The sequence below is a fragment of the Fukomys damarensis genome, unplaced genomic scaffold (genome assembly GCF_012274545.1).
Source record: "Fukomys damarensis isolate Sample0158 unplaced genomic scaffold, DMR_v1.0_HiC HiC_scaffold_16, whole genome shotgun sequence".
Classification (NCBI taxonomy): Eukaryota; Metazoa; Chordata; class Mammalia; order Rodentia; family Bathyergidae; genus Fukomys; species Fukomys damarensis.
In genome coordinates this window covers 70,489,202-70,502,425 of record NW_022900928.1, presented here as the reverse complement: position 1 = coordinate 70,502,425, position 13,224 = coordinate 70,489,202, and the positions used below count along the sequence as shown (strand labels likewise).

Genomic DNA, 13,224 nt, shown 5'->3' with positions numbered 1-13,224 from the left:
ACTAATTTAAGGGAGATTCATTTAAAAGCAAGGTTAGTTGAACAAGTGCTTAAATAGTTATGAGTAGTTGGGACTTCAAGACAAAGATCATAAGTAGTACGTGAAGTTGTTAGGACCTTATAACTGCCAGGATATTCAGAATGGGGTGAGAGTGACTGAAAAAGAAAAAACAGGAAGGGCTGGAATATATGCGGTACTTAAAGTAGGCTAACTAGTGACGCAGATCCCAAGTTTAGCTTTGCATTTCAATCTGGGAAGAAATGTTTTTATCCTTTTTGTCAAGGATGCTCAGAGTAGGCAGGGAACATCTGGAGGTGGTAGGCAGTCTCAGGAACATTTGAATTTCAACCTTGATACCATGAGAACTCTGGAGCTTTCTTCCTGATTCTAAGGATGGGAACACAGCTACATTTCCAAAGGGTGCCCCAAAACCCCCAAGGTCAATCAAGAGGACACACAAAAAGCTTTCTCCTCTATTTATCAGATTGAGAAATTAAAATAGAGATGTTCTAATTCCCATGCCTAGCCTCTCACACTTCACTCTTTTCCCATTCCTTTTGGCTTTGAGCAAAAAAAAAAAAAAAAAAATTTTTTTAAAAAAAAAAAAAAAAAAAAAAGAAAAAAAAAATCCTCATCTAAAACAGAGGCTTGCATGTATCTAAATTCAAAGTGGTTTTACAATGGTTATACAGGCCATGGTACAGTAGAGCAACTGCCAGGAAGTTGAGCTGATCCATCTGTTCCATACAAGCCCTAACAAATTATCCTAGCTCTTCAGGGATGTCATACACAAATGCCTCACAGCTGTAATTCATATATCTAAATTTCTTTGCTTGTTTGAGAAAAGGACTGCATTGACAATCAGTGTTTTCCCACCACACCCTGATGCACAGCTGAATCACAACCCTACCTTCCCTAGAATTAAGAACAAAGTAAAACAAAGAATCACACAAGCACCTGAGATTCAAATTCTATCTGGAAAAAAAAAAAAAAACTGAGCCAAATTGCAAGGCTGCAACTGAGCCCAATATGTGTCAAAGTGTGAGTGAAATCTTCATATTACATAATATTTAATTACATGAGAAGAGTATCTTACAGTTGAATAATCTCTGCCTTCCAAATATGTCAGATGCTTACTTGTATGTGATCTGTTTTTCCTCATTAATAGCCCAGGATTTGGGGAAAGGGAAGAAAAGCAGATGGGAGTCAGGTCTGCTTAAATATACTATGCACTAGGGTAAAAACTGGCCTCAAATACCGAAGCCTGAACTAGGGAGTCAACATTCTAACTGGGTAGCTGAGAAAGGTAATATATATAGGTGGCTTGGCAGCTGCCACCTTTGACCATGGTTTCTGGCAGTAATGGCCTTGCCGTCATCTGCTTTCTGTCTCACACATTCCTCTACAGTATGAACACTCCAGCTCCCCAAGACTTATTACCCAAGTTGCTAGTCTCTGAATAACACTGACTGTTGAAAATTGTTGTTATGGTCAAAATCTCTGGGTTTACTAGTCCAATAGAATGGAATTTGACATTGTTCCTATGCAGCTTCCTGGAAACAACTCTATGTTGATAAAAGTACAAAGGTTATTTGCCAGGGTTTCACTTGTAAGCAGGGCACCTTTCATACCCAGCAGGCACTGGGATATGGCACCAGACTTGTTGGTGGAACCACACTAGGGAAAGGAGACAAGATGCATCTGGGCTTACCCGTCTTTAATACTGTGAAGGAGGCCAAAGAACAGACAGAAGCAACAGTGTGTGTCATTTATGACTCTCTTCCTTTTGCCACCCCTGCCATCAATGAAGCTGTTGAGGCAGAAATGTTTGTGCAGTACAGAAGGTATCCCACAGCAGGACATGGTGTGGGTCAAGCACACACTGCTCTACCAGGGAAAGATAAGGCTAATTGGGCTGAACTTTCCTGGAGTTATCAATCCTGGAGAATGCAAACTGGCATCATGCCTAGTCGTATTCACAAGAAAGGAACAGTTGGTTTTGTGTCCAGATCGGGAACTAATGTATGAAATAGCTCATCAACACAAGCTGGATTGAGACAGTCTTTGTGCATTGGCATTGGAGGTGATCCTTTTAATGGAACAAATTTTACTGACTACCTTGAAAACTGAATGATTCAGCCACAGAGAAGGCATATTAATGGTGAAATTGGTGGCAATGCAGAAGAAAATGCTGCAGAATTTTTGAAGCAACATAATTCGGGTCCAAATGCCAAACCTGTTGTGTCCTTCATTGCTGGTTTGACTGCTTATCCTGGCAGAAGAATGGATCAAGCAGGAGCAATTACTGCGGAGGAAAAGGTGGAACTAACGAAAAAATTGCTACCCTTCTGACTGCAGGAGTTGTCATCTGTATACACCCCACCCCCCAATTTGAAAAGAGAAAGATGCTACGAAAGAATACCCGTGGAATGAATCACAATAGACAACGGAACCAACAATAGTTTGCTTCCTTGTCCATTGATTTTTTTTTTTTTTCAACTGGGGCTTGAAAACTTGGGACCTTGAGTTTGCAAGGCAGGCGGCAACACCACTGAGCTAAATCCCTGGCCCCTATGTCCACTTATTTTTGACTCTTGTGCCTGACAATTGGGCTTTCAGTATAACAGGAAACCAAAATGAGACTTAGAATATACTAAATTGAGATATTTTCACCTGTTGTATAACAGAGACAGACAATAAATCTACCATTTGACTTGAATATAATAAATAAATAAAATGGCCTGTACAGGCGTTATTCAAAAAAATACTTCCAAAGAAGACATGATCAAAGCCAAAGACGCACCAGAGGACACTCAGAATCAACATCAGGCTTGAAAATTAGTTGATTCAGAGATGTGAGTGCAAGAGACAAATACAAGGCTGGGTCCAGACTGGACTGCACTTGCATGCATATTAGTAGATGCCTCACTTTCAAGGTATGGAATACTCAGAAAAGTACAATACATGCATTCTTTGACACCACCCCCAATTCAGACGTTAGTTAAAAATATCAAAACAGTTACCTTGAATTTCTACACTTGTTTCAGTAGAAGTTATAAGTAATGGGGACAAAGAGAAAGCTGCATGTTTTGGGGTAAGGGGAAAGGGATTTGTTTCTGGAAATCTTGGGTTCAGTTCCAACCTCTGAAACCCATCCTGGGAGAAGGCCTTTGCCTTTTAGTCTAAAAGGTTTAGAGTCCAAGTTTTCTGGAGATAAATTAGGGCCTAATTTTCCTCAGGTATTAATTTTACAATTATAGAAATTAACTTATGGATGGCTTAGAGTGGTGCTTATGTTTTGATCCGTACCAGTGTAAATCATTCTTGTTCACAGAGATGCAAATTAATTTTGTCCAAAGGCGAATATGTATCTTTTGGTCCCAATTGTCATCAGAACTGGTTATAACATCTTTTTTTTTTTTTTTTTGGTACTGGGGATCGAACTCAGGTCCTTGTACTTATGAGGCAGGCAGTGGAATTATTGAGCTAAATCCCTGGCCCTGGTTATAACATCTCATTAGTTCTATCATTAAAAAATAAAATAAAATCCCTGACATGTTTATTTTTCATGAATATATGTCATGAGTACATTTTCCTTTAAAAAAAAGTACCTTTTAACACTTAAGGTATTCTTTTCTTTGTACTGTTACCATTTCTAGCACAATCCAAGTGCAGAGTATATCTTTAAATGCTGTTTGGTTGTAACAGGGTCTTACTATGTAGACCAGGCTGGCCTCAAATGCATGATTTTCTTGACTCAGCCTCATAGTGCTAGGAATACAGGCATGAGCCACTGTGCTTGGCTAATAAATGGTTATTGAATGAAAAGTCATAAAACAGCCTAGCCAGCGCCAAAAACAACAGATGTACATAAAATCAAGATAACCTTGAAAAGTTCCCAGACACAGCCCTACAATACAGAAAGCACACCCACCAGTTTATAGCAGCACAACTTGTAAAAGCTAAATCTTGGAAACAGCCCAAATGTCCATCAACCAATGAATGGGCAAAGATGTGGGTTTTGTATACAATGGAATACTTTCTGCCAGAAAGGATGAGCTTCAGACATTTTTTTGCAAGCAAAAAATAAATGTTTATTTAAAATATGAAAAGCAATATTAAGATATTATCCAAAAACTGTGTTCAGTTTAACAAGTCTAAAACAAGACTTCTGAAAAAGTTTATAATTAGGTACAAAATGCTTAAGAATATACTTTGATATTCACAGTGGGTATGTCGATTCAGACATTTATAGCTAAACGGATGGACCCTGAGACCATACTCTTAAGTGAAATAAATTGGGCACATGTTTAGTACCAGGGATTGAACTCAGGACCTTGTGCTTGCAAGGCAAATGGCAGAACCACTGAGCTAAATCCAGGGACAGGACATACGTTTAAATACTGTACTATTTCTCAGATGTGAGAAGCTGAAAGCAGAATAAGGACTAAAATGTATAACAGATATTGGGAAATAGGAAGAAAATGTTCAAATGAAAAGGGGAGTAGGGGAGGAAGGAGGGAGAAAGGAAGGAAGGGATGTGAAAATAGAAAGAAAAAATAGAGCACAAAGCTTTTGTACGTGAGGGAGGGGAAGGGCTTTTAGAGGAGGGGGGGAAATGGGAAAAAAGAGGTGGGATTCATCATGTACAGGGGCAGGCTTCCTAAGATGAGTGCTATCATTATGTATGCCTAAAATGTACTGATAACTGTTTTTCAATTAAAAAATAAAAGTGGTGCAGAAACTGGGGGTGCAGGTTAGTGGAGATTGTGCTTAGCATGGCAAGGCCCTGGGTTCAATCACTAGTCCTTTCACCTCCCTAAAGAAATGTTGCAAAGAAATGGTATGGATAAGACTCAGAATCTCAGTCTGAGTGTCACATTAGAAAGGTTTCATGAGAAGGTATCACTGATTTTGGACTTAAAAAGAATGAATAGGATTTCTTTAGGCAAAGGACAGAGAAAGGTGGGAAAATGTAGTGAACAATGGCCTACAAAAACACAGAAAGCACAGCTCATGCTAACAAAAGGGAAATGAGGTCAGACTGATTGCAGCCAGGTTCACAAAGTGTCTGAGGAAGTGTGATGGTAACTCAGAGGTCATCTTAAGGACCCTCATCTGAGTCTGGTCATCACTCAAGAGGTGTTGGGGAGCCATTAATATTTTTAAGATAGAAAAGAGTTATGTGTTTTATATGAATAAGATTAACTTGACAGTGGTGTGTAGGATAAATTGGAGTAGACAGCCAGGCACTGGAGACATGAAACTAGAATTCACACTATGCATAGTGGCACATATCTGAAGTTCCAGCAACTGAGGAAGCTGAGGCAGAAGGCTCTCTTAAGGCCAAGCGTTCAAGACCAGCCTGAGCAGCAAAGCAATGTCCCAGCTCAAAAAAACAGAGGCAAAAAAATTTTTTTTATCACTTACTGGAGCTCAGAAATATGTTGAGGAGAGAGACAAGGATATAAGAATTGTCACAGCAGTGGTGGTATTTTAAATGAGGGTAATATTGAATGAACATGTTTTAGCTCAGTTACAGTGTTTAATATTCTCTTACTTTTCTCTATTCCCCCTTTCCCCACAAGACCAAGCTCTTCAGACTATGAACTCCTCAGTGTGAGAATCTAGTCCTATTCCCACTTGTTTTCTCAGCAATGATAAGCACAGTGCCTGACACAAGAGCTCAGTAAATATCTGCTGAGGAAAAATATTTACAGAAGGGGAAAGAACTGTTGTTGTAGTTGTTGTTGGGGATTGAACCCAGGCCCTTCACAATGAGCTACATCTGCAGCCCTTTTTGCTTTTTTTTTTTTTTTTTTTTTTTTTTTATGAGACAGGGTCTCACTACGTAGTGAGACTGACCTGGAACTCACTATGTAGCCCAGACTGGTCTGGAACTCACAGCAATCCTCCTGCCCTCAGCCTCCTGAGTGCTGGGATTACAGGGGTGCACCACTACGCCCGGCATCCTTTTTACTTTTTAAAACAGGATCTTGCTAAGTCATTAAGTTGTTCAGGCCAGGCTTGAACTTGCGATCCTCTTGCCTCTGTGACTGAGGAAGGTTTAAGGGCTTAGAGTGAAACAGCTGGAACAGCTGTAGCCAAGACTGTGCTCATGAGACTCCTATATGCTTGCTACCTTTTTAGTACTGCTTTATGCATCTGGAGTGCTCTTTCCAGCCCTTGTTTTCCTATTTCCCCTCCTCTCTTAGTTGGCTCATTGTTCAAAGCCTGATGCAGATACCACCAACTTTTCTATTACATTCCCCCTGATCAAAACAGCATAGTATTGGCAAAGAAAAAGACCTGAGGATCAGTGGAATAGATTAGAAGATACAGAAACAACTCCAGACGTACTCAGCTACCTCATCTTTGACAAAGGATACAACCATCCTCTGTGGAGGAAAGATAGCCTCTTTATTCTGTTGGAAAAACTGGATTTCAACCTGCCAAAGATTAAAACTAGACCCTTATCTTTCATCATGCACTAAACTAAAATCCAAGTGGATTAACGATCTAAATATAAAAAAAGAAACACTAAACTTGCTGGAAGATTAATTAGGCAGAACTCTTGAAGACATTGGCATAGGAAAAGACTTTAATATACAAATCCTCAGTAGCACAGAAACTAGCACAAAGAATCAACAATTGGGATCTCATCCTTTTTTTGTTGTTGTTTTTTTTTTGTTTTTTTGAGACAGGGTCTCACTATGTAGTGGTGAGACTGACCTGGAACTCAGGTGTAGCCCAGGCTGGTCTCGAACTCAGTGATCCTCCTGCCTCAGTCTCCCGAGTGCTGGGATTACAGGCGTGTGCCATCACGGCCAGCTGGGATCTCATCTTATTAAAAAGCTTCTGCACTGCAAAAGAAACCATCAACAGAGCTAAGAGACAACCTACAATGTAGGAAAAAAATTTTACCAGCTGCTCCTCAAAAGACTATTATCTAGAATATATAAAGAACTCAAAAGTATCAGGCCCCTCAAATATAAAGACCCAATTCAAAACTGGACATCTGAAATGAACAGACATTTCTCAAAGAAAAGTGGCAAATAAATATATGAAATATATTAATATAAATATATGAAATATATGAAAAAATGTTCAACATAACTGGTCATCTGAGAGATGCAGATGAAAATAACAACACTGAGAACACACCTCACTCCAGAAAGAATGGCTGCTATTAAAAAATTAATCAATAACAAGTGTTGGCAGGGCTGTGGGGAAAAAGGAAGCCTTCTCCATTGTTGGTGGGAGTGCAGTCTGGTGCAACCACTGTGGAAATCAATATGAAGATACCTCAAAGAACTAGAACTAGAGGTTCCATTTAACCCAGCTATACTTCTGCTAGGTATCTTTCCAAAAGAATCATACCACAGTAATATATGCACACCCATGTTTATAGCAGCACAGTTTGTAATAGCTGAAACTTGGAAACAGCCCAATTGCCCATCAGTGGGAGACAAGAAGATGTGTTTTTTCTATAAAATGGAGTACTACTCAGCCATAAAGAAGGAGAAACTGAATGTAACTGTACTGTCTACCTAGAATGTACCAATAAATTCAATTTAAATTTTTAAAAAAGGAGAAACTAGAGTAATTCGTAGGAAAATGGATACATATTGAGGCCATACTCTTAAGTGAAATAAATAAGACACACATGTGTAAATACTGAATAGTTTCTCTGGTGTGAAAAACTAAAAGTATAATAAGATCCAAATTGTATAACTGACAATGTGAAATAGGAAGGGCTAAAGGTGTAGGGGAAGTAGAAAGAGTAAGAGAAAGGAAATAAGGGAAAAGAAAAAATATGAGAAAAGGAAAAAATGGAAACAAAGTCTTTGTAAATAGGGGAGGGTGGAGGCGTCACATGAAGGGAGGGAAGGGGTATGGGGAGAAAATGAGAACCAAGATCTGTCATGTAAAGGCACAAGTTCCCAATGATAAATGTAACTGTACTATATACTTAAAAAGTACCAATAAACTCAATGAGAAAACAATTTATTAAATAAATACAGTCCCATTTCCTCCTAAAAAAAAATTAAGTAAATCATTCCTCTTTTCTTTTTCTTTTCTTTTTTTTTTTTTTTTTTTTTTTTTTTTTTTTTTGGTACAGGAATCAAACTCAGGACCTTTTACTTGCCAGGCAGGCCGGGCATCACTGAGATAAATCCTGGCCCTCCTTTTTTCTGTTTATATTTTTCTGATAATCCCACCAGATTATAAATTACTTGAGACAAGAAGGGAGATTCATCTCAATGGCTTCTTCCAGGCCTGATATAAGCATTTACCCCATGTTTACTGATGTTTCAATCAAATGAGTTTAATGTGTTTAAGAATAAAGCTAAAGTTACATGATTGAAGATTTGGGGACCAGATTAGGATGGTATTTTGTGACTAACGGAAGTGTTCAACTAAGAGAATCCAGAGAAAATTTAAAGAACTAGATGCTGTCATGCAAGCAAACAAAAATTCACTAAAAATCAAGATTTTTTTTTTTTCTGCTGGGGTAATCTAAACTTTGGTCTCCATAAATAGGAAAACAAAGGCATTAACACATGTATTTATATTTCTTCCACCTAATTTATAATTACTAATTTGCAGTAACCCCCAAAAAGGAAAAACAAACAATAAAGCCCTCAGTATCATACCTAATTTTAACCATTAACTTTTTTTGGGGGGGTACTGGGGATTGAACTCAGGACCTTGTAGTTTGAGGCAGGTGCAGCACCACTGAGCTAAATTTCCGGCCCTTAACCATTAACTTTTACTTCTTAACATCTCCATTCCCTTCATTCAGACTCTCAACTTTTGTAAAATCAAAAGATTGATTTTTTTTCAGTTTCACTTTTTTTTCTCCATTTCTAAACTTCCTGGGAGTACAGTTCATGAGCAGTTAAATTAACACAAGAGGTAAAAGAGAGACAGAGGTAAATGTGGTACAAAAGAACAATGACTTCAATGTTTTTAGAAGATTTCTATTCAAATAAATCTTGTTCTGCCACCTGTCTGTGAAATGGGGATAATAGCAACTTAGGGAAAAATACGACTACTTGGAAAACTGTGTTGAGAAATGAACTAGATGGCATCTAAAAAGACCTCACATAAGGAGTGTAGTGTAAAGAGGCCATAGGAAATGGTAGAAAATACAAAAGATAAAGCCAGGCAGTGGTGAACGCCTGTAATTCTACTACTCAGGAGGCTCAGACAGGAGCATCAAAAGTTTGAAACCAGTCAGGGAAATTTAGCAAAGTCCTATCTCAAAATTTTGAAACAGGGCTGCTAAGAAGCTCAGTGGTAGAGTGCTTTACTCCATCTGTTATGTACCCTTTCAGAAATATTCTGTTTAATATGTGTATTGCTGTACACTTGCAAACTTTCGTCATTTCCTTCACTTAATGTGTGAACTTTAGTATATAATTCATACTCCTAACACATAAAATGGAGTGTTTCTGGGCACCCAATGAAATAATTAGTACTTTTTAATTAAATACTATATGGTAAAAGGTATTATTCTTGGAAGGAGAAATGTATTGTGATTTATTTTTGGTACCGGGGATTGAACTTGGGTCCTTGCGCTTGCAAGGCAGGCCACTGAACCGCTGAGCTGAATCCCCAGCCTTTATTGTGCTTTTTTTTTTAGAATAGAGGTCTCTTAGACCCTTTAAAATCAGACCTAAACTTGACTACTTTATGCCCTTGGGAGTATTTCCTTTCCTCATCTTACTTCAGCAGGACAGGAAGGCTGGAACCACACTGCTTGATCCTGCCTTGGTCTGTCCCACAGGTAATCACTTACTCCAGTCGTCGTGTCTACACTAATTTCTCTGAGGAACAGAAAGGCCGAGTGGCCTTTGCTTCCAATTTCCTGGCAGGAGACGCCTCCCTGCAGATTGAGCCTTTGAAGCCCAGTGATGAGGGTCGGTACACATGCAAGGTGAAGAACTCAGGGCGCTACATGTGGAGTTATGTCATCTTAAAAGTCTTAGGTAAGGCAGGGTGCCAAGGTAAACACCTACATCCTAAGGTCTTTGGGAGGGAGTGTCAAATGCATCATGGTGCTGAAAAACTTTGTGTTCTGTACTTTGTATTATACATTTAGAAGTTACCTAGTCCAGATCCCTGCAAAGAAGTATTTATGTTCTTTCAATTACCATAAAAAAAGAATCACAATTTTCCATAGCAGTCCATTACAAAATTTAAATAACCTCTAACATTTGAATGGCACACACACACACACACACACACTTTTTTATGGTGTTGGGAGTGGATCCAGGGCCTTATATATGCTAAGCACTTTACCACCCTCAGCCACTTATATTTAATTTAAATCTCCCAAGCATAAGTCAAGTGCTTTTTAAATTTTCTTTGATACTAGGGATTGAACCCGGGCCTTCTTATTGAGCTACATTCCCAGCCACCATTCCCCTCCCAGGACCTTCATACTGAGCTATATCCCTGACCCTTTTTTTTTTGAGACAAGGTCTCACCAAGTTCCCCAGGCAGCGCTTGAATTTGCAATCTTCCTGCATCAGCCTCCTAGTGTTGGGATTGCAACATGTTCCACCATGCCTGGATCCCATTTGTTTTTGTTTTGGTCTGGTTTTGCCAACAAAATCTACCAAATTATACTTAATTACTTCCAAGTTAATATATTTTATCCATGTTTTGGTATTAATAAAATCATGCGTAGCTTTCCTAAACTTTCCAATAAATAACAGCGTTTCTTCTTTGAGAGTATTCCCACACTGAGAGGTGCACTGGGAGTTTCTGGAACAGCTGCTGAAAATTACAACAGGATCACTGGTGGCAGCTAGAATTGTGTATGTAAGAAACAGGATGGGCTGAGGGGATAAAGCATGGCTGGTTGAATCCTGACTCCAAAGTCAAGCATAAGAGGCAGCTGGAGAAACAGCTCAATAGAACTATTTTCCCACTGGATCTGGTGTTTGGAGAAGCTTTGAATCATTACACATTTCTTCCCCCAGTGAGACCATCCAAGCCCAAGTGTGAGCTGGAAGGAGAGCTGACAGAAGGAAGTGACCTGACTCTGCAGTGTGAGTCATCTTCTGGCACAAAGCCCATTATGTATTACTGGCAGCGAATCAGAGAGAAGGAGGGAGAGGATGAACATTTGCCTCCCAAAGCTACAATTGGTGAGTCATCTTCCTACCATTCTAATGGGCCAACAAGATACTACTGTATCCATGAATTCCAAATCTACTTGTTCAGCAACTCCCTACATGACCTTGAATATACTGTTGAACCTCTTTGAGTTTTTTTCCTTCCATCTGCAAACTAGGATAGGAAAAAAAAAAACCTTTCTTGAAAGGGCATTTAAAAGCCATCATCTACCCTGCAAGCACAAGTTTGATTCCCCAGTACCAAAAAAAGATTAGGATGAAATGTATTACAAAAATCATGATATCTAATTATCTTATTTACTATCCCTTAAATATTCACAATCTTTTGTGACTTTTGAGGATGTACAATATAAAAATATTTGTTTTTCATGTTCTATCACCTCATTCTTACAAACTATCACAGAAATTTAGGTAAATGATACAGTACAATGAACTGTTACTAAGGGGATTTATTGTCATTCTACTTATATAGACTTCAATAACCCTGGTCGAGTTCTGCTGCAGAATCTTACGATGTCCTTTTCTGGGCTCTACCAATGCACAGCTGGCAATGAGGCTGGAAAAGAAAGTTGTGTGGTACGAGTGACAGTACAGTGTAAGTATCCAGAGATGTTTTCTGTCTCAGTATTTGGGTTTTATGTGTGTGTTGTTAGTGTAAGATGTTTTAATCACAAGCAAATGTAAGGTCAAAGCCAAAGTCTTTATTTCTAGAAGGACATAGCTATTACCAAAATAAATTCAGCAGTTTCAGGGACCATTCAACAATTGTGTCTGACTCTTCTGACAAACATGGGGATTAACTAGCCTCCTAAATACATGTACTTTGAGACTGGGATATGGCTCAGTGGTACAGTATCTCAGTCTGATCCCTCAGCACCACCAAAAAAAACTTTTTAAAAATGTGGGTGCTTGTCTAGCATGCATCAAGTCTGGGGTTTAATCCGCAGCATCACAAAACTCAACAAGACTATTTCATTACTTAAAGGGTAAGCTAGTAAGATGTTAAAACTAGTCCAAAATGGATTTGACCAGAACTGTGCCTGGCCTTCAGTAAGCACCTAATAAATATTTGGTGTACAAATTACTGTTATTAATATGTAAATCAGTTACCTCAACTTCTCAATTTAAAGGAACCACAGGTAACAATGTCATAATCCCAGAGTCTAACATTGTAAGTATTTTCTTTTTTTTCACTGGAAGAGGTAAATAAGAGAAATCAGGGAAGTTTGCAGAGCCAAAGGATTACCTAAATGTTGCCCCTTATAAAGGTTTACAATCTTCAAACCTGATACACTAATTTTATCATCTGAATAAACCCAGTCTTACTAAAATTTTGACAAATTGTTAATGAGGCCTGTGATTCAACAGCTACATCTGTGGTTCAATAACTACAACTGCAAAAACATCAAAAGGGACAGTCAAAAGAAGGTAATGGGGTGCTACTTTGGAAAACAGATCTAGAAATACTGATTCTATCCAGGACTTATAGTTTTTGAATTCACATATTTCTTAGCTTATGTTTGGTTTCACTTGTGCTTCTGCTTCTGAGAAAACAGATGTACAAAGCATCGGCATGGTTGCAGGAGCAGTGACAGGCATAGTGGCTGGAGCCCTGCTGATATTCCTCTTGGTGTGGCTGATAATCCGAAGGAAAGACAAAAAAAGATATGAGGAAGAAGAGAGACCTAATGAAATTCGGTAAGGTCCCAAATCTCCACTCCTAATGGGCTTCCTTTCTAGGACCAGTTCCTTAGTAACCATTAAATATAAATATCTCCAGTTTCCTCTGAACATGAATTCTAGTAGGTAGGAAGTTGTAGCCTAGGAACAGAAGGTCTGGTTTACTGGAACTTTATTGTGAAACTAACCTTAACAGAAGTTTAGATGTTCAATTTTATATTACTTCTGATTCACCTCCACTTTTAAATGGGACATAATCGCTGGGTGTGGTGGCACAGGCCTGTAATCCCAGCACTTGGGAAGCTGAGGCTGGAGGATCACTGTGTGTTGAGACCAGCCTGGGCTACATAGTGAGTTCCAAGTCAGTCTCAAGTACATAGTGAGACCCTGTCTT

At 38.8% G+C, this 13,224-nt stretch overlaps 1 protein-coding gene and 1 pseudogene across 2 annotated transcripts in view; both read left to right on the top strand.

Moving 5' to 3' along the window:
- Positions 1-13,224, top strand: part of Clmp (CXADR like membrane protein) — a 101,983-nt gene that overhangs the window by 87,311 nt on the left and 1,448 nt on the right. For both annotated transcript variants that reach the window (XM_019206635.2, XM_010618046.3), the window contains 4 exons: positions 9,794-9,995; positions 10,995-11,162; positions 11,623-11,745; positions 12,707-12,848. In XM_019206635.2, the coding sequence (XP_019062180.1) occupies positions 9,794-9,995; positions 10,995-11,162; positions 11,623-11,745; positions 12,707-12,848 (635 nt within the window). The remainder of the gene's footprint in view (positions 1-9,793; positions 9,996-10,994; positions 11,163-11,622; positions 11,746-12,706; positions 12,849-13,224) is intronic.
- Positions 1,030-3,058, top strand: LOC104857974 (annotated as a pseudogene).